Genomic DNA, 20418 nt, shown 5'->3' with positions numbered 1-20418 from the left:
AAGAAACTAGTAAGTGAATGTGTTTGTCGATCAACAGAAAAATTCAACTGATAATTATTTTTGAAATGTTACTCAATCCTTTAAATCTCCAAACAAGCTCAAATACCAAGCATTAGCTGGTTAAAGTTTGACCAGTGTGAGGTTTTTGAATTCCTTAGTTTCTTTATTAATTAGTTTGTCTTAGATTTGTCAGCTGTTGGTTAACTAAGTGAAACCTTTGAAACTTTAATTTTCTGGTAAGTTGTGATTTGCATCAGTCTGTAGTTATGACTTTTATATAGTCAAATATTGACTGATTAATAAAATGAGTAATGACGGAAGTCATTCGTGAAGGGGAACCTATAAGATCTGCTTATGTCCAACACATCTAACTCTATTGTTTACTTTACAGCAATTCATTGTGCAGTATTTACCAGTTGAAGTCCATATTGAGTAATCTAGTTGTTTCCATCATGCCAGCTGGTGTTGTGACTCATTTACTTCTCTCCACTGGTCCCCCTGCCAGTCTCCGTGGTGACCATCGACAGTGGCAGCACTCGTCCCGTTGAGTTGTCCTCGAGCCCGATTCACATGACGTCAGACCAGAATCCACTGTATCCAGCTGATCTACAGGTGCCGCTAACGCACGGAGCGCTGGGTCCAGGATACTACTACTTCTACCAGGTACTGCAATATTAACCCTCACTACACGGACACTCCTGTAGTTCTTACCTAAAGTAAAGTACTTCTCTGAAGTAACCGAACAACCCAATGCTAGATACGGGAACTCGTATGGAATCACTGTCAGATCTAGATCTGGAAACCATATTTGGTTTAAAAAAAAAAAAAAGTCGAGTCAATTTTATTTATGCAATCCAAAATCGCACAGCAGAAACCGAAAAACAAACAAAAAAGTCAGAAAGGACAACAGAGAAGGGATCCCTGTTTCAGGATGGGCAGACATAGAATATATGTATGTAAAGAGTAGACAGAAATAACAATATTCCAAAGTAATTGTTATATAAATGTATTATTTAAAAAAAATACAACTGACCGTTAAGACTTTTAGCATTTCCCATGTTCCAGCCTTTATGGGGGGCCTAGTGGTCCTGTGAGGGGAGGCAGGGAAGAGGTTGTGAGGGGGGGAAGCTAAAGTATTGAGAGCAGAACTGATGTAAGTCGAAGAGAAAGGTATCAGCGGGAGGGAAAGACAAGTGAACGCATGGGATGGGAGGAAGGAAGAAGGGGGAGTGTCAGGGAGGGAGGGAGAGGGAGGAGTCGACACTGCTGCATTACTGCTCTGTGATTGGTGGCCGCTGGGCCATGTGCTGACCCCTCTCAAACTGTCGCCTAACTAGGACTCCCCCACACACACACACACACACTCACACACATGTGCACACACACACACACACACACACAAAAAGTGGTGTGCAGCCTACTGTTGAGTGGCAGGGACATGTGAGCTCCTTCACATTTGCTATTCTGGGCAGGGGAGGGGAAAACGAGGAGGGAAGGGGCGAAGCAAGGGGGAGTAGAGGGTCTTTTCTCTTTCTGCATGTGGCTGAGCCATCGTGAGGAGCTGCTCATGATTTTGTCTTGTGTTGTGTAGGCTCTCAGTGTGTGTGGCCATAGCAGTCTTGTGTTTTATTCCCACTTTAGGCCGGAGAAGATGGGGTGCTGCTTTAGTAAAGAGCTCAACCCCGGCCAGCAGAGTGAGAGGAGCAGTCTGTTACAGCCTCCGCTCCCCGATGGGCTGAATGACGTGACAGACCAGGTCAGGCAACACGCTGCGGCTGTAGCTCAGCATGTGTGCTTGGACGAAGAGGAAAAACGTGTGGCAGACGGACCGGCCCAGAGAAAGCCTGCGGAAGATGAGGAAAGCCCACCAGAACTGGGCAACAAAGTTTGGACAGAGGCGGCCGTGGCCAGCGGGGACAGCACCACGCGGAGTGAGAGGGATTTTAAAGCAGCCAGCACTCGCGACGAGAAGGGGGCTATAATTATCACAACCAGCACAAACATACATACAAACCCGGAGACTGAGGTAGGCATGACACATACTGGCATGCCCAGCTGTGGCCCGGCCCCGTATATGGAGGTGCCCACACGGAGTCCAGCCAAACAGAAGATTGTGGAGAATGCCACACTCAGGGCTTTATGGTTCAATCAGCTCCCAGACAGGCACCCGTCGAAAAAATGTTGGTTGTCTCCCGCCAGGTTACCCTCTGCTAACTGCCAGGGCAACGTCACTGGGAGCGAGGTGTCCGATAACCAGCGGCCGCCGACGCTGGTCAGCGAGTGTCGGGAGACCCGGTGGGATTACCCCAAAGCTGAGCACAACGAGGAGGAAGGTGAGGACGTCTGCGTCGTCGCAACAACGCTGGGCCAAGGTTTCGAGACGAGGACCCGGAGCTTCTACAGCATATGTTCCATCGACGCCGACGACCTTGAACATGACCACGTCCACAGCCAATCCCAAACAGCTGGAGCAACACACTCGCTGCGCACAGCTGAAGCAGAAACAGCTGCTCTGCCCTGCATGGCGGAGTCTCTGGCCTCCGGCCGATCACACACACAGGCGTCCACAGCCTGTGGCCAGGAATATGTCCCAGAATCTAAAACAACCAGCCAGTCGCGTGATGAGGAACCGGCTTCGAGTCATCAGTCTTCCACCATCCTGTCACAGACACACCCAGAGAATTCACTCCCAGCAGAGGAGACCTCCTTACCTCATCCCGTTGTAGAGCAGGTTGACCACTCTTCGTCTGATCCGCTGCCCATGCCCAGCAGTCAAATAAACAGCGAGGAACCTCGGGCCTCCACGCCAGACGGGACTCCGTTTAAAGATCTGGACTGCCAGACCGCTGCTAAGGACACACTTGAATCCATGGATTACATGTTGATGACGTCACACGCAAATGAAAGTGCACGTGTTGAGGAGGAGAATAAACGTGAGGCATCCAGCTCCAGTTCTTCAAAGCTCAAACCGCTGCACAGGGATGAGGTTTTCTCTCCTCTGTCTGGAGGACCGTTTGAGATGGATAAATCCTCGCTACAGAGGGAGGCTATCCCCTTGAGGATCTGCAGAGGCCACAGTGAGGAGGGTGACGTCGGTTACAGCGGCACGGCAGGTACGACTCTCACTGAGGTGTCCTCGATTCCCTCCATCTCAGCTGAGTCAACGCTGCCCATTGAACTGACGGCCTTCTCCTGCCGCACACATCTGACTCCTCTCTCGGACTTTAAAACCACATCTCACCCGTGTGACTTCATAATATCAGACAAATTCGATGTAAATTCAAACGATCCAACATTTGAATTGAGCAGCATTAAGCCTCCTGGTCAGGATGTTGTAGATCCGCCCGAGTCGGACCATAGCGATGATCGTGACAAACGGCGTGACCGTTTTGATGTGAAAACCGAGGGTGCCGTGGCGTCAGACGAGCCTCTTCAGGATGTCGTCATGAGTGGTGATGACAGACAGGCAGCCAAAGAACCAAAACCAGAAGTCTGTCAGAACGGCAAACCCGTTGAGAGAGGGGATGTTGCAGATGTTTTACCTGAAACGGCTCCGAACACCTCTCGCCCAGATACAAGCACGGCTGTAAATGCAAGCCTCGCTCTTCGCGGCCCGGAAGATTTAAGTCTCGGCCCTCTCACGCTGCCTCCTCCTGCTGAAAGTGAGCTTTCCGTTACTGCTTCCTTCACTCCACCTCCCTCTTCCTCATCGCCGTGCACACCTCCTGTGGAAGGTAAGCGTAGTTTCTGTCCAGAGACTGAAGCTAATCCTACCGAAATCAAATGCAGACAAATCCAACTGGAGGAAAATCCACCAGAGAAAGTATTTATTCATGCGTGTGAGGAAGGAGAAGACGCAGCAGCTGCACAGGGGACTCGGATTGATGCCCCAGTCAAGCATGAATCTGCAGATACAGTAGAACAGCCTCAAACCGCCTCCGAGCCCCCCGTAATATTAAGCTCCAGGGTTTCCTCTGACTGTGTGAACCCTGACGCCGACATCGGCCTGCCAAATGACACTGCTGAACGTTTCCCTCGAGCTGGAGATTCATCAAATGAAATTTATTTTGAGGAAATCAATGGGATACAGATTCACATCTCACAACAGGGGGAGATGTCTGCACTTGACAGTGATATTCCTCCAGAAACTCCAAATATTTCCGCTACGGGCGCACCACCCCGAGGCGTCGAGGTCGGTACCGGCATCTGTGATGACTCCTACGTGATTCCTAATGACTTCAGCTGTCCGGATGGCTCGGTTTTGGGCTGCCAGGAGGACATGATCCCTGTGGACCCAGGGCAGATTGACGTTTATGCCTCAACTCCGTCATACGAGATTCACTTCCTGGGACGCGAGCCTCCCGCTACTGCCGAGGAGGGGGAGAGAGAAGGAGGGATGAGGGAGATGGTGTCCGAGCTGCTGGGAGAGGACGCGGACTCCTCCGTCTGCCGCCTCTATCCCCACCCCTGGATCAAACTGGGTCTGGAGGATAGCTGCGGGGCGTGGGCCCAGGGCGCGTCTGATGCCGAGCCCAGCCAGGGTGAGAGCAGGACGGGCGCCGACGTGGAGCAGATCCCAGCCCTGGTCTCGGAGCTCCAGCCGTCTATGGCTCTGCTGGGAGCTTACCCCTACAGCACAGTGATGCCTCAGGGTCGCTGCGTGTGGGACTGGCACACAGATTGCACTCAGTCTGTAAGTGTTCGCTTAACATGTGAGACAGTTGGGTTCAGTGTTCGTGTCTTATGCCCGAAAATAAAAACAATATTTCTTTTTTATGTGATTCTGTCAGGGAAAGAAAGACTTGGCTGGACTATCTGAACAGGTCAGCAGTCAGAGTCTTCGATACTCCTTTTTATTAAGATGTTACATGACGAGTGTTCATTGTTCACACAGGTGGCATTGTTACACAGTCACAGTTTTGTATAATTTAGATAGAACAATGAAAATGTGTAATAATGCAAGTACATGTACTTATAAAATAACAGCCTTGATATAACAAGGGTAAGTTAACTCGGATTCAGAGGGTCTGTTATCCGTTGAATGAATATGACGTGGAATCAGCTGTGATTTACATCTGAGAATTAATCTTTCTTCTGCTTTATTGCTTTAACATTGAGTGAGATGAGATATCATTTAGTTTTGTGGATTTTATAAAATACACATTTGAGCATCGCATTTTAGGTTGAATCTGATTCAATGAAAGATACTAGAGAACATCTTCTGTCCATTCTTGATGTAAAACACCTGAACACACAAGCTAGTGTCTGCTAGCTTACCTGCTACTGTTAATATTAATTTGTTCTTTCAAAATAACTTGTTTTTAAAATAAGCGCACTTGACTTTTCATGTTCGATTAATATTGTACAAATTGTGTTTTTTTTGTTTGTTTCAGGAACCTGTTGCTGTCCCAAGCCTTAACCCTAATGCTGAGGTATGGACCAATCACAACTTCAACTTGGACGTCCCTGGCCCCGCCTTCCTACAGGCTCATGAGCCATGGCTGCAATTCCCCAGCGATCTGACCAATCAGGAAGGTAGGCTGGAGTTACTTAGGGACTGGACCCCAGAATTACAATAATGAGTTAATTTTCTGATGAGTTTATAATTTACAACACGGAAACAACTTGCTGAACTTGAACGAATGTAACTGTCTGCAAGGCAAATATTGGTTATGGCATGGTGGTAAGATGCCTTGGGGTTGATTTTTAGGGTACGAGTTCCAGCTGGAGAACTTGGGCCTGGCTGAGGCTGTGGTTGAAGCAGATCCCAGCACACCAGAGTACCAGACGCTGTGTGCCGAAGCTTCAGTAGTTAATGGAGAGCCCATTGACCCACCTGTTACAGGTAGCAGTCCAATTTAGGTTTTCACCAGAATAAAATGAACTTGAGTTGGTGTTGTCTCTAAAGCATTGACTTTGCGGTCATGACTTTGTTTTCAGATGAGACTAGAGAAGAGCTGAGGAGCGTTTTGGAGTCCTGCCTGACCAGGTAACAAGTCACCACTTCTTTTGAAGAAGTTATGTCATCAAATATTAACATGTTGTCTAGGCATAAAAACAACATTTTATGTAATATAATGTCAGTGCTCTTAGAAAACAGTGCAAATACCAAATTGGGTTTGGTGCGATGTTAAGTATTCTGGCTGTCATTGACCTACCAACAACTGTATTTCAATGAGCCATTTTCCTTGTCGGGGAATTTATACAGTTGTTTTTTTATTTTGTGTGTGTGTGTTGTCCAACACGTGCGATACGTCCTAACCGTTGGTAACCTCTCCAAACATTCCTCAATAGAGACTGTTCTCACAAGCCCTTCTGTTCCTCCACAGGGAGCACCTTGGCAACGACCTGTACCTTAATTCTCAGATGGACAGCGACCAGTATGTTCCCATCGCAACTCTGGCCAGCCTCGACAAGATCAAGAGGATCAGCACGGACCTGGACCTCATCGCCGGCATTTTGAAATGTCAGTGTTTATTTCTGCACATTTCTGTGTCTGACTGAGTTTTTATTCAGGGTGAACATTTAACCACTAGCCAAATGCTGCCGATCTTGTGCTGTGGGTATGGATTCAGAATAAGTCTGGTCAGGTATTATTAGTTTTTAATGATTATGTGTTTTTATGTAACCTAACAGACCAAAGATTCGCAATCTGCAGCATTCCGAAACCTGCTAGTTCACACCGATGCGACGAGCAGAGACGGTGTATCGTCTCCATAACGACGCCTCTTTATACTTTCGTTCTAACTTCCGACTTTTCGGCTTTTTTTCTAGCTGGATATATCGTTTGTTGCGTCTTAATATGAATGTGGGTAACGTTAGTAATATTGAGATGCTTGCTGCAGTTGCATTTCTACCGATGAATCTGCGAAAACAACGGTTTATTCCTCTGATTCACGGCTTTGTTCAAAGGCCGGTGGGCGCTCCCTCTCTTCAGTCACTCTCTAGCTCGCTCCACCATATAACCTTACCGGGCCTTCTGTCGTTGAGGCTCCGTCCGAAACTCTGCCATTTCGACCAGCTGTTACATGTAACATAAAAATAAAAAGGATCACGGATCATGTTATTTCTATAGTTTTTGCTGACTTCACCGGCTGACTTCTCTATTGGCTGTTGAAAACCGGTGAAGTCCCTTACGTTCTAAAAGCAGCCCTCAGGGACTTGAACAGCTGAGTCGCGGCGACACCGTCAGCTGGTTTGAGTCGACCTGAGACGGGCCGATTCAGACCGCTGAAACGTTTCCCTGCAACGTTCTAAAACGGTTTAGTCTCATCGCAAATCTTTGGTCTGAGCAGGGCTGTAGGAAAAATGATTGTTAGATTTCCATTGCTGCAAATACTCAGGAATATATGTATGTATGTACACACACAAAAACATGTATATTGCTCAGACCTTTTTCCTGATACAATCCCAAAATCAAACAACTCAAGAAATATTGGTTACACTTTACTTGAAGGTATCTACATAAAAGTGATGTGACACTGTCATGAACTTGTCATAAACATTATAAACATGTCATAAATGTTTATGACATAACGCTTCTGTCACTCAGTGTCTTTCAGTTTTTGTCGTGACAAGTTACGGTTAGGGTTAGGGTTCATGTGTTCATGACTGTGTCGTGTCACTCTTATGTAGAGGCCTTCAAGTAAAGTGTTACCGAAATATTTTGAAGTTTAGATGTGGATTATTATTGTCCTGAAACGTCCTCTTCTCTCATTGGCTGGCAGCCCTGCCGCTGGTCCAGGTGGCTCCTTGTGGACAGAAGGTCCGGCCCAGTCAGAGTCGATGTGTCGTCATCCTGCGTGAGATCCCTGACACCACACCCAAGGAGGCAAGAACCTCTTCTCCCAAAAAAAAAAAACTACAAACATTTCTTTATAGACTTAGATGAGTGTCGGTGTGTTTTGTGGCTGTCAGTAAAGTCTGTACGTGACGGTTGTGGTTCGTTTGATGTCACTGTCGTACTGCAGGAGGTGGAGGCTCTCTTTGACGGGGAGAACATTCCCAAGTTCCTGAGCTGTGAGTTTGTGAGCAACGATAACTGGTTCGTCACTTTCAAATCGGAAACCGACGCACAACAGGTAAAATGCAGCCAAATACGTTGTGATCTTCTTATTTCTAATCACTAAAGTGATACTTTTGATGTTGGTGGTTGGTGGTGGTTTAGACCTTTTCATCAGAACAGACTACTCTGTAACAGGAAGACTATGAAACTCTGTAGTTTGTATGATTTGAAAAACACTCAGAGAATCGCGTTACTGTCCCTGTGCACGTCATTAGGCCTACAAGTACCTCAGAGAAGAGGTTCGAGAGTTCAAGGGAAAGCCGATCATGGTGAGGATAAAGGCCAAAACCATGGCAGTCACTTCCTTCGCTCCAAAAAATGGCTACCGACCCGCTCAGCTGGACCAGTGCGGCAATCCTTACCGCCCCTACTTCCCCCCAAGCAGCTACCAGCAGCCCTGCCCCACCCAACAGCTGTATGATTTCACCAATGACGTGTGGGCTTCGGCTGCGGCAGGATACCAAGAATGTGCTGACGTGAGTCCCTTTTATGTCCAAATTGTACGACATGAAGTCGTAGGCTTTAATATTGCATCGACTTCGAACAGAGTAAGAATAATCCTTGTTTAACTTAGATGAGGAGACACTGATGCTGGTCATGGTTAATTGAATGTGTGTTATCCTGTGTTGGCTAATTCAGCTGCTGTTGTTTTTCGTCCGCAGCATCAAACATTGATGAATGACTTCATAAATGGATTCTCCAGCTTCAAACCTCATAACCCACACAGGATGAGGTAGCTACTCATCAAATTGGTAACCTGTTATTAGAAAGAAATCTGTCGTGCCCATCCCATTTATTAGCTTTGAATCATCATACTTGTAATGACGTGTTATGTCAGTCTGTTGTCGGTGTAAATATGCACTTACTGGCGTTCATGATTGATTACTTCCAGGAGAGGCTCACGGTGGTCAAATTCTGACCGTTGGCAGTCCAGTCTAAATGATTCCTCACAGTCCTCCGAGCAGGCGCCAGCGGAGGGCTCCTCTTCTCCCCCGAGGCCGGGTCGAGGACGGTCGCGGGGCACCATGCGCCGTCCGAGCAGAGGCGTAAGGAGCGAGCCCACTTCTGATCGGGGAAGGTAACCAAACATCAACCCAGAACTCTCAAGTATGGCTGTGAAGTCTGATACTCGCATGACTGTCACCGTAGGTCCTCCTAACAAGTGACGTGTTGTGATAACCTGTTGTAATTAATTTTTTTTAATGTCATATTATCCTTCCACTCTGAGGAAAGCTGAGGGATCATACTAATATCTGATGCTGTCGATGGACGTAGTTTGCTTTCATCCCTGTAGTCTAGTTGGTTTGACCTCCTACGTCACAATGACGAATGGGTGGAAAAATCATCTTTGACAAAGTCTGTTGCTGGACCAGAGGCCTGCACCCAAAGGTTCAACTGAAAGCTTTCACACCAGCCCAAACGAACCAAACCAAGCGGGCGAATGCACCAGAATTTAAAATTTGAATTTGAACCGGACCAAACAGTGTGGAAGCACCGGTAGATTGAAATCTAACTCCAGCTAAGAAAATGAAGCGTGGGATAAACCTCCTTTTGAAAGCAGGGAAATTGGGCCACAGCAGCATCAAAGGTAACACGATTCAGCTAGGAAATAAGCAAAAATGTGAGGCAACAAATAGAAAAGAAAATAGGCAGGGAAACGGTAGAGCCAACAAGCTATAGAAGCTCTACCTGGTTAAATTCACTGTTAACGACCGTGAAGACTGTTTGCTCTGAGAGGCAGCACCTATACAGAATAACAATTCTTCAAAAGTGCACACATGTAGCCCTCTGTGCCTCCACAGACCCATTTAGAATACAGTATGTTGAGTGACGCTTTAATGCAGAAGTATAAATCCGCCTTGACTCTGAGCTGCTGTTACATCGCTGCTCTGCTGTGTCTCTGAAGGAGAGGAAACTTGAGCCAGAGGAGGAGAGAGAACCCGAGGTCCTGGGACAAATCTGCCGCAAGCAATCGCGTAAGTAGCTAGTGGGCAGCACATGGATGTGTTTGCAAAGTTCACTTAGTTGTGTACTGACTGTGTGTGTTGTGTGTGTGTGTGTGTGTGTGTGTGTGTTTGTGTGTTTGTTTGTTTGTGTAGAATGCACAAAGTCAATCGCCTCCTCGTCAGCCGTCTCCTCCTCCTGAGCTCGGCCTGACAAGCTTCCCTCCTCTTCCTCCGGCAAAGACTGCCATGGCAACGGTACAGGCAGCTAACGGCAACGTCAAGGTGACCAAGTCTCTCTTTTTGTTTGACACACACACACACACACACACACACACACACACACACACACACACACACAGGTTTGTGGCACTATCTTTGTGGGGACCCGTCATTGACATAATGCATTCCCTAGCCCCTTACCCTAACATTAACCATCACAACTAAATGCCTAACCTTAACCCTTACCCTAACCTTAACCATCACAACTAAATGCCTAACCTTAACCCTTACCCTAACCTTAACCATCACACACCAGAACCTAATTCTATCCTTAATCCTACAACCAAGTCTTAACCCTCAAACAGCCCTTTTAAACTTGTGGGGTCCAGCATTTTGGCTCCACAAAGATGTCGGGACCCCACAAGTATACTAGACTCCTGGTTTTTGGACCCAACAAATATATTTAAACAAGCCCACACACACACACACACACACACACACCATCTGACTCTGCTCAACAAGGTAAAAGAGTCTCATCTTGTAGTTTCAAACCCAGACTGTGTAAACCCTCGACATTGGTCTCTCTTTTTCTCTGTTCTTCACAGGTTCCAGTGAAAATCAGCAGCCCGTGTGCACCGGTGCCAACAAAGTCTCAAGAGCCTCAGCCAATCTTAGAGCAGTAAGTAACTGAGAGGCAGCAGCTGGACGCTGATGTACCTCTGCGTTAGACTCAGCATCTGGCTAGTTCTATTTTTACATTCTTTACTTTTTCCCTTTTTACTCATCATGATCAGATCCACAGCACAAGCTCCTTTTGATGTGTTTTTCTTTTGCTTGCCTCACCCGCAAGAACATTTCATGTGTAGGCTTTTATCCGTTTCCCAGTTGTCATGGGGCCAGCTATGCTCAGAGCTGTGTGCAGTGAGTGTGTTCTGCTCGTCTCTGTAGGAATGTGACGGCGCGTGCCGAGACGACCAGCGAGGCCAACCCAGCTCAGCTTACACAGGAGCCAGTCGCAGTAAGCCTTGTTTATGGTGTCGAATTGTTTCTTCTATTTTCATTTAAGAACTCTATTTGAAATGGCAGATTTCAAATTAGTGTATGTTTCAGTCTGTCCTCTATTATTGGTAGTGCTTTTTTTTAAACACCTTGGAAGTGAATCACAGAAAGGAGGATTCAAGAACATTTAATAGTAATAATCAGATTTACTGTATGTGACATTTTGACCTCTGACCTTCTGTAAGATTCTTTTATGAGCATTAGAGATAGGGCAAATATGAAATAACAACTGTGTTATCCTGTGACATTTACAAGCACGTGCCTTGTTGGTTTTGTAGCTTGAAGCCAAAAATAATCGAAAGGCAAATAGGTAACATTTCTAAAAGTCTCCTCTGACCCCAGTATGTTGATAGAGAGGATAAAAGATCATTAGATGTTAGTAGATATTAGATATCCGATCTGTTTGATGAGCACTGTGTTTGAAAGCCATTCATGTGCAGGAGAGGAGAGGAGAGGTGTGAGAGCCTCTGACACCATCTTGTTCTCTGATTGGCCAGGAGTCCAAGAGGCTAAGCTATGCCCAGATCTGCCAGAGAGTGTCGTCCAATGAGCCGGCGCCGCCCGCTGACTTCGCCCCTTCAGAGGCAGCGCACACCCCAACTTTTCCGGGCCAGGCATCCAAACCAGATGTGTTGCCACAGTAATCGTATTGGGTGTGATATAAGCTGATAATCATTGTACTGTCTTATTACGCAAACCTGCTGCACGGAGCGATGTGGCATCACTCAGCGCAGGAAGATGCTGCATTAACCGCCAAACGGCCTTTAAATCAACTCCATTTAGGTCTGATCTGGAAACCTTAGCCTTTATATACACAGCTGACAGTGTGCATGTGTGGGTGGGGGTGGGGGTGGGGGTGGGGTGGGGGGGTCAGACTGCTGGCTGGTTCACGACAGGACGAGCTCGTGTGGGTCTGAGGTCGCCAGCCACTCAGGATGTTTTTGCCAACTTTTAGTTTTTAGAGCGCAAGCTGGAAAGAATCTGTAAATGTTGATCTGCAACTTTACGTTTTTTTTGTAGTTTTATTTCTTGGTTTGTAGTTCAGATGAGTTTGAGAGCCAGGTTTTGATTTAGTCTTGTTTTTTCTGATGGCTCTTCTTTTCCTGCCTTTTGTGTGTGTGTTTGATGTTTTCTCGCTGTACAGGATGTTCCGCCATGACTTTTTTTTTTTTTTTTTTTTTTTTTTTTTTGTCCCTTCTTCTTTTCATACATCTGTGTTATTCTTTAGTCTACAGGGCCGCTGTGGGCACACATGATGCTGTTTCATAAAATATTAGTACTAGTCACCAAGTTTGTTTCCATTTGCAGACGTTGGTGAGATGTCCAGGCTTGCAATGAACCAAGTTCGTGTGTGTGTGTGTGTGTGTGTGTGTGTGTGTGTGTGTGTGTGTGTGTGTGTGTGTGTGTGTGTGTGTGTGTGTGTGTGTGTGTGTGTGTGTGTGTGTGTGTGTGTGTGTGTGTGTGTGTGTGTGTGTGTGTGTGTGTGTGTGTGTGAGAGAGAGAGAGTTCTGGCAGGATCAGACCTGTATCGATTTGAACTTCAAAAAAGCACTGAATATCACAACTTTATCTCTGCACGACTTTTTAAATTTCATTTTAGAATTTAATTTATGTCCTATTTTTTATTTACGTTGGATATGAGTGCTTTTGTGTGTTAAAGCTTTAGTCTCACCTGTGTGGAGTTACGTGTAACCCCCTCAAGTGTTTTGGACCCAGGTAGGCTCGGTTCAGGTCGTCCCGCGGAGCCTCTGCCTGGGCGCAGTAGTTACTCATTATCCGTAGACGAGCGTCGTTTCAGCACGAGCCTCTTGAACTGCACTGATTCCAATGGTCTTTTGTTTAAAATATCCAATTTTAAATGTGAAACAGTTGTCCTGGAGAAAGAGCAGGCGTAGTTGTGGCACATGTTACTTTGTCTGTACAGATGTACATATTATTGAACAAATATTAAAGTGCCTTTCAAGTTAAAATGATTAGTTTGTGTTTTTATATATGTTGATTTAAAGCTAATCAGTCTGATTAATCCAAGCTTGTCTTCACCAGACCAATGTTGTGCTTCTTTATTTATTTAAAGGTCCACTGTGTAGGAATTTCTCCCGTCTAGCGGTGGAATTGTACTTTGCATTGAAACGAATAGTGCTCTCTAGCGCCTCGCGTTTTCAAATGCACGTTGCAACTACGGTAGCCGTTATGTACCAAGAAGCTACGACAACATGTCTTCCAATTTTTGCTTTTTTGGTGACGAGGATTCCTCCTCCTGTGGCTCGGCATAAGTCTGATCCTCCGTTATGAACTAAAGGGCAGTTGCAGGTATTCAAATGTTGCCGGGGCGGTGACAAACACCTCTCGCTGATCTCCGTTTCAGCTGGTTTCAGTCACGCGACGCTGGCGCTGAACGAAAACGCGTTGTGGATTAGCTAGACAGGTACGCTAGTGCTCTATGTCCCTCTTGCAAAATTCCGAATCCCACTTTGGCCGCACCAAGACCCGCCCTACGAAGCAGCTCGATTGGTTGGGGTTAGGCATTTCACCTTGAGTGGTTAAGGTTAGGATAGCCAATTGGTCAGGGAATAGGACCTGTAGAAATCAGGTTACGTTGCCTTGCGTAAACATAGACGCCTGGCCAATAGTAGCTATTGAAGGGCGGGTCTTGGCGTGGCCATAGTGGGGGGAATCACGTCCTTCTCAGTGATTAGTTTTTCAAAATGGCGGAATGACACGGAAGCCTCATTGGACTCTTCTGTCCAATGTAAATACAGATAAGAAATTCTTCGCTTACGAGGAGAAGTCAGATCATTGGCAGAGGTCATTTTACACCACTGAGGACATATTTATGAATGAAGACATTGATTTTAGCTAATAAAATACTTAAAACGCTACACAGTGTACCTTTAAGCTTTAACGTCTTTCACGACACCCTCTGCTGTGAACTTCTGCTGCAGAGTCCCAGCACTGAATGCCTGATGTTCACACCCTTGGTTGTGGTTCTGTCTTCTAACCATCAGATGGCAGATGAGTCCCATTAGTTCCCCATTAAGTGGCCCCACCACTTGTTTACAATGAGGATGATTTGATTCCTGGAAGGCTAGCCTATAGGCCTAATGAATGTGATGAATGATGCTAATGAATTACACTGTGTTAGAGGGACAAATTGATGATCACTTATGTGTCACTGCCACATTAGGCTTGTTCCATCACACTGGACTTAATTAAAAGGCTGCATGACCTTTTAATATTAATCCCATTATTCTGTTGAGGTTACATTTCCACATGCAGATGTTGAATAAAGAATAGCCACATTTAAAGGCAAAGGCCAGAGCAATGGAGAAGACGGGCAATCTGTAAAACAGGAGAACATCACTGACCAAACACGCTTAAAAATGGGTCACAAACTTTGCCTTCTGTCTGTTTTGATATAATTTCTTTTGGCTACATACAGCAGGAAGTTGGACAAAATTATGTCAGCGTTGGCACAATCTGTGACCATTAATATAAGTAGAATATATCTGAAAATATCTATTTTCTTTCTTTTTTGTATGCAGGCCTTAATGTCTGCACCACTAGGGTGTGTTTAAAGGAATACTTCATACCCTCAAAAATTATCATTTGTATATCGTGTTACCTTGAATTCTGGAAGAAAACTTAGTTTTGAAGTAATCGCAGCCCCTTATTCCTTCAATTCATCAAGACTCCTCCGTTTTTGGACTCTTCGTTCACCATTTTGAGGGTTAAGTATTCCTTTATGCTAATCGAAAAGGTATTTGTGAGGGTGTGCCCTGACAAAAAATAAATAAATGAGGAAATTCCATCTGCTGATGAAGGCCACAAGTTGTGGTTGAAAGCCTTTGTAAAACTAAATTAGGTAGACTTTGTGCTGAGATTTCCAAAAAGGAAACTATGCAAGGGCTTCAACTAACAACTACATTGCTGATTAATCTGTAGATTTTCTTGATTAATGGATTAGTTGTTTGGTCTATAAAAAAAACTGTCTTGTTTTGTCCACAACTCAGAGATATTGAGTTAACTGTCACAGAGGAGAGAAGAAACTAGAAAATATTCACATTTTAGAAGCTGTGATCAGAGAATTGTGACAATCGATCATCAAAATAGTTGACGATTGCTTTAGTCGATTAATCTTTGCAGTTTTAAACTTAGGCTACATTTTTCTTCTACACATTTTCAACGCTTATTTCTACGTCCCATATTTTCTGATATAAAACAAAAATTGAAAACGGGTCAATGTGACCCGAAGTCAACACACGCGGGTTAAAAAGCTGAAGCTTTTAATTTTGTATTTTTTTAATGCATTATTTAAATAAAGATAATTAAACTAAAGGTTTGGGAGAATAAATAAGAAAAGAACCAAATAAAAAATCGTTGTCAAATAAATAAATAAATAAATAGATAGAATGTCGGTCATATGTCCAAAAACAGATCAGTGTTTCAGGTGGAAAACTACACCGTCACTGTTTATTATAGGTGTGGTTGCTCGCGGCGCCCCTTGCCGGTGATGACCGCCACACCGCCTCCTTCCTCCGTAGAGTCACGTGACACCAGCGGCAAGAAGCTGCAAACGGCTGCGCGAGCCTCCTCCTCCTCCTCATCATCATCACTACCACCACCATCACAACCACCGCAACAGCAGCGTAGAGAGCCGAGAGAGCAACCGGGATCTTTACCGATTCGAGGAGCCGGGCGCCATGGCGGGCCCCCGTTAAAAAAAACGAGACCCAGATTTATTCTCTTTGTTCTCCCTCGACGCATCGTAGTCTTTCCGCGCCTCCGCCGAGGAGGGGCCGCCAAGGAGAAGCTCTCCCTTTTCCGAGCGAAGGAAGAGGCAGGAGTAACGTTAAGCAACAGCAGCAGCAACGGCGGCGGCAGTTGAACCGGGGAGGTGTTTTTTTTTACGGAACAAGCCGAATGGCGGACCGTGACGCGTCGCCGATACCGTTGGAGATCCGAGCCCGGCTAGCGGAGCTGGAGCTGGAGCTGTCAGAGGGTAAGACATTAAAAAAAAAAAGCCTCATTCCCCCTCCTCTTTTCCCTCGTTATCTCATCACCACCACCACCACCGCCACCACCATCATCATCACCATCCACACCGGGAGCCTACCCACTAACGGAATCTAACCGTTCATTCCTGCGGCCCCCCCCCCCTCCTCTTCCTCCTCTCGTTTTCCTCCCGCTCCTCCCATCCAGATGTTTGTCAGCCAGGGACCGGCCTGGCTAGCTCTGTGCAGCCGGGAGAGGATGAGGGCAGAGCGGGAACACTGCGGGATTCGGCCGCTGCTCTTTGTCTCCGCGGCGGTACCGTTTTAAAAAAAAAACACACTCACACACACACACACACACACACACCCGACCGGCCGGCCGGCACGTCTGACCGTTTTGGGTCCGAAAACCAACCCGTTGTTTGACCTTGAGATGTTGACACAATCAGCTTACCTGTGTTTGTGTGTGTGCGCGTGTGTGTGTGTGTGTGTGTGTGTGTGTGTGTGTGTGTGTGTGTGTGGGGGGGGGGGGGGGGGGGGGGGCAGCAATAGCATTGCGATGCAACGCCGCGTGACAGCGCAACACACAGGGGCAGTTTGGCTTTTGATGCCCGTGATCTCAGCCTCCTTTCTCTGTGTTTTTGGGGCCTGCAAAAATAATGAGAAGGATACTTGGGGTTATTTATCACTCACTCGCCCTCACCCTTCTTCCTCTCCTCTCTTTCCATACACAGATACAAACTCTCTCTGTTCTATGGGCCGTTGGATCTCAATCACAGCAATCCAGCCTGCTGTTTTCTTCCTTCTCCTATATAACCCATCTCAGATACGAACATGGCATTTCTGCCTTATATAATGGAGATGGCATATTTTATTCATACGGGCTCGCGGAAGGCCTACATTGTGAGGGAAAAAGCCTCGATACATGCTGGATGTGAGCCACCCTGTTGCCTGAAATGTCCACTTATCGTGGATTCATGCGTGCTATATTATGTATTTGTGTAATTCTGATCTGTCGCAGCAAACCAGGGTTAATTATGTTGCTTTGCAGCAAAAATCCGATATTGCGCCGGTCGAAGGTGGTGTAGGTTCGGCTTTACTCATCTGTCACTTCTGTCAGGTCTGCGGTGAAAGCTGCCTCACCTGCAGTGATGTGCAGCTGAAAAATACAGTCTCAGGGTCTCCAGGGTAACGTAGAATAGATGCAGTTTCAGGGTGTAAATTCTGGGCCAAATGCTGAATAATTTAGCATGAAAAGGCGGTTACGTTTATTCGTAGAGACAATCTGGAATCTGTATGCTTTCATCAAACTGTCCCTTTTCCAACTGATCAGTCTCATCATTTATCAAAGCCTTTATTTTCTCTCACTGCAGTGACACACACACACACACACACACAGAGGTAAAACTATGGCAGCTGCAGGCCTATTGGAGCTCCTAATCCAGCCGAGAGTGTTTATCAGAGCAGAACCTGCTGCTGGCAGATGTTATTAATGATGGAAACGGCGGGAGGAAGTGGAAACGTCTCGCCCGAGCGTCAGAGAGAATGAAACACTCCAAGCATCCAGGTTTGTGTGTGTATGCGTGTGTGTGTGTGTTTGTGTAGGACTGGCAGGGTTATTGGTGGATCACAGCGGGATGAAGCCTGACAGGTCTCCTGATAGTGTAATGGAAAGTGTGTGTGTGTGTGTGTCCCAGTCACTGGTGCTCAATGAAAACAGAGAGTGTTTGAATGTGTGTGGTCACTACAAAATAAGAGCATAGTGTGCAGTAGATGAGGCATCTTTATTTTTTTCAGTACTCGATTGATTGTTTAGTTTCTAAAATGTCATAATAATAAAAAAAAGTCCATCACAACAAGTGACGTCTTCAGACAGACAAACACTCCAAAACCCAAAACATGATCAGTTTACTGCAGAGACAGACAATCGGCCAATTAATCGATTGCGTAGGCTTACGGAAATATAACCAGCAACGATTTTGATCATCAGTTAATTTTTTTTTTCAGCAAAAATACCCAAAATTCATATACTCCAGTTTCTCAAATGTGAATATGTGCTTGTTTTCTATGATAGTAAGCACTGATTATTTAAACAGTGAACATGTTGGACTGTTAAAGAAAACAAATCAGTTAATCAAGAAATGAATTTTGGTGACAGAAATAATTTGAACTTCAACTTACAATGATACATAACCGAGAAAGCATAACATCCTTAGATGCGAGAAGGTCGATTTAGCAATTTAGCTCAATAAAACTTCACTTTATTGGCCCGTTTGTGATTTCCTAAATTAAATAACCTCTTGAAAACATGCAAAGGAAAATCAAGATGTTGGCATTTACTCTAACAAAATCCTGAAGCTCAGACTCCGTTCTCAAACAGAAAGTGTTTGAAAAAAGCAGCTGAAGCCGGAGAACATTTGGGGATTTTGCTTGATAAGTGACTTAACAGGGTTAACTGATCATCAAATTGTTTACTTAACTAAACATTTCAGCACTAGTACAATCAACTGATAAGAGGAAGCATCCCATAATTCACATGTGTCAAACTCGAGGCCCGCGGGCCAAATCCGGCCTGTTGCAGATTTAGATCCGGCCCGTATAAATCAATTTGGGTTCACAATCAATTTTGGCCCGCCTAGTTGCGGGCCAAAACCAAAAACACAGGAAAGTGTTTTTTAAACAGCAGTTACCTGACATTCAAAACAGAATATGCGACAAAAAGCGTACAAAAATGTCGGAAAAAGCAACAAATTTACAGAAAAGTGACAAATGTTTGAGAAAGCCACAAAAAAGTTGGAACAAAAATGAGGAAAAAAAGCTACCAAAATGTAAAAGGAAAAAAAAGTGACTCGTAGTAACAAAAGCACGTTAATAAATGCTACAAATCCGGCCTTTGGTGTGATTCTCTTTTTCCAGTGTGGCCCTCTGGGAAAATGAGTTGGACACCCCTGCCATAATTGAGCAAAAAAATCAAGTATTCTCAAACATTAAAAAAGTTTTCAATCCACAAAGACCTCTGTGTTTAAATAGGGAGCAGTCTGAGGACACCGAGCTGTCGCTGTTATTGAAACGCAGAGAAATGAACCCCAGGCAACAATTTCCTGTCCGATTTGATGAAACTTTTTTTATTCGTCGTCTTTGAGAAGACGAGCCGACACTCCACCTGTTTATTAGATAAAGTCAGCAATCAGCTGAGCTCTGGTGGATAAGCCTCTCTCCCTCGCTTAGTGTCGCCTAAATCACATCATCTCTGCCGTATTACCGTGACCTCTGGGCATTAAGGCGCAGTTCGCCGGCGTTTCGGAGCATTTAGCTCGGCGCTCTTATGCAGGCTGACTTGCAGATGGGACAAACGGAGCTGTCAAATGGACTCGTCGGGTGATAGCGGGAGAGGATCTGGGAGCTTTCGGACTCTTTAACAGACCCTAGTGGTTCAGTAGCTGTCAAACTCCAGTGCTGAGTTGTCCACCAGACCTTAAAGTACCCGTTAGAGTCTTGCATGATGAAGCTGTAGTGCCCTGTGCTGTGTTTAATGTCCTCTGGAGTTTTCTGGTTGTGTACGTAGACTGTAAAAAGAATGCACGTAACCCATTGGTTTGTAAATTGCCGTTTTGAAGCCGGGAGTTTGCATTTTGGCTGTCGCTGTCTTGGTATTTTTGAGCCAGAAGTGACCATATTTGGACAAAAGCTGAGCTGGGGAGGATGACGCGGCTAAGCCGGTGTTGTTTAGGGTTTCAATGCCGCTAAGCTAAACGCTAAAAGAAGGAAAGTCGCTGATTTTCAACCTCTTTCAACACGACTCATCCAGCGGAGTTTTGGCGACGTGTTAAACACAGACCTCCAGTCCGGATACTGGTACCGCTCATCTGCATGTACGGCAGTACAGAAAATCTGCAGACTTTCCCTTAAGTTACCAGCTAACGCCAGCGGTAGCTAGCTAGCTTGTTTGGTAGAACGCTGAACAAGACCTTTTCAGATGACCAAATCATCCAATCGACTTTGCTGAGGTGGAAACTCAAAGTGAGAGGGTCAACGTTTAAGATGAAAACACAGACAACAGCCAAAAACCAGTTCAGTCCTAATTTATTGCCCACAGTGTTAGCATGGTTAGCATAGAGCTCAACAGTCCCGCCCGCCC

General features: G+C 45.6%; 2 protein-coding genes across 5 annotated transcripts in view; both read left to right on the top strand.

Moving 5' to 3' along the window:
• Positions 1–575: 575 nt before the first annotated feature.
• On the top strand, positions 576–12124 carry LOC114549214 (uncharacterized). Of its 2 annotated transcripts, XM_028569443.1 has the most exons (17): positions 576–663; positions 1642–4693; positions 4791–4823; positions 5394–5535; positions 5711–5845; positions 5941–5989; positions 6330–6466; positions 7728–7831; positions 7971–8081; positions 8281–8541; positions 8728–8798; positions 8958–9143; positions 9972–10041; positions 10165–10293; positions 10836–10909; positions 11179–11248; positions 11787–12124. In XM_028569443.1, exons 2-17 carry the CDS (start codon positions 1652–1654, stop codon positions 11931–11933), a joined length of 4761 nt encoding a protein of 1586 aa, XP_028425244.1. In that variant the 5' UTR covers positions 576–663; positions 1642–1651; the 3' UTR covers positions 11934–12124. The 2 variants fall into 2 exon arrangements, with proteins under 2 accessions (XP_028425244.1, XP_028425245.1); XM_028569444.1 differs by lacking the exon at positions 4791–4823.
• A 3687-nt stretch (positions 12125–15811) lies between these two features.
• LOC114549212 (disco-interacting protein 2 homolog C) overlaps positions 15812–20418 on the top strand; it is an 88724-nt gene continuing 84117 nt past the window's right edge. For all 3 annotated transcript variants that reach the window (XM_028569440.1, XM_028569439.1, XM_028569442.1), the window contains exon 1: positions 15812–16288. In XM_028569440.1, the coding sequence (XP_028425241.1) occupies positions 16210–16288 (79 nt within the window). In that variant the 5' untranslated portion in view covers positions 15812–16209. The remainder of the gene's footprint in view (positions 16289–20418) is intronic.

The sequence above is a fragment of the Perca flavescens genome, chromosome 22 (genome assembly GCF_004354835.1).
Source record: "Perca flavescens isolate YP-PL-M2 chromosome 22, PFLA_1.0, whole genome shotgun sequence".
Classification (NCBI taxonomy): Eukaryota; Metazoa; Chordata; class Actinopteri; order Perciformes; family Percidae; genus Perca; species Perca flavescens.
Note: the sequence above shows the minus strand (reverse complement) of the source record. Positions and strands in the feature narration are given on the sequence as shown.

Bases quoted from the DNA above. Each gene is read 5' to 3' on its own strand.
- LOC114549214 (XM_028569443.1), top strand. From the start codon at position 1,652: ATGGGGTGCTGCTTTAGTAAAGAGCTCAACCCCGGCCAGCAGAGTGAG. The intron at 8,542-8,727 runs GTGAGTCCCTTT...TTTCGTCCGCAG, and splicing joins GATACCAAGAATGTGCTGAC to CATCAAACATTGATGAATGA. The intron at 10,042-10,164 runs GTAAGTAGCTAG...TTGTTTGTGTAG, and splicing joins AATCTGCCGCAAGCAATCGC to AATGCACAAAGTCAATCGCC.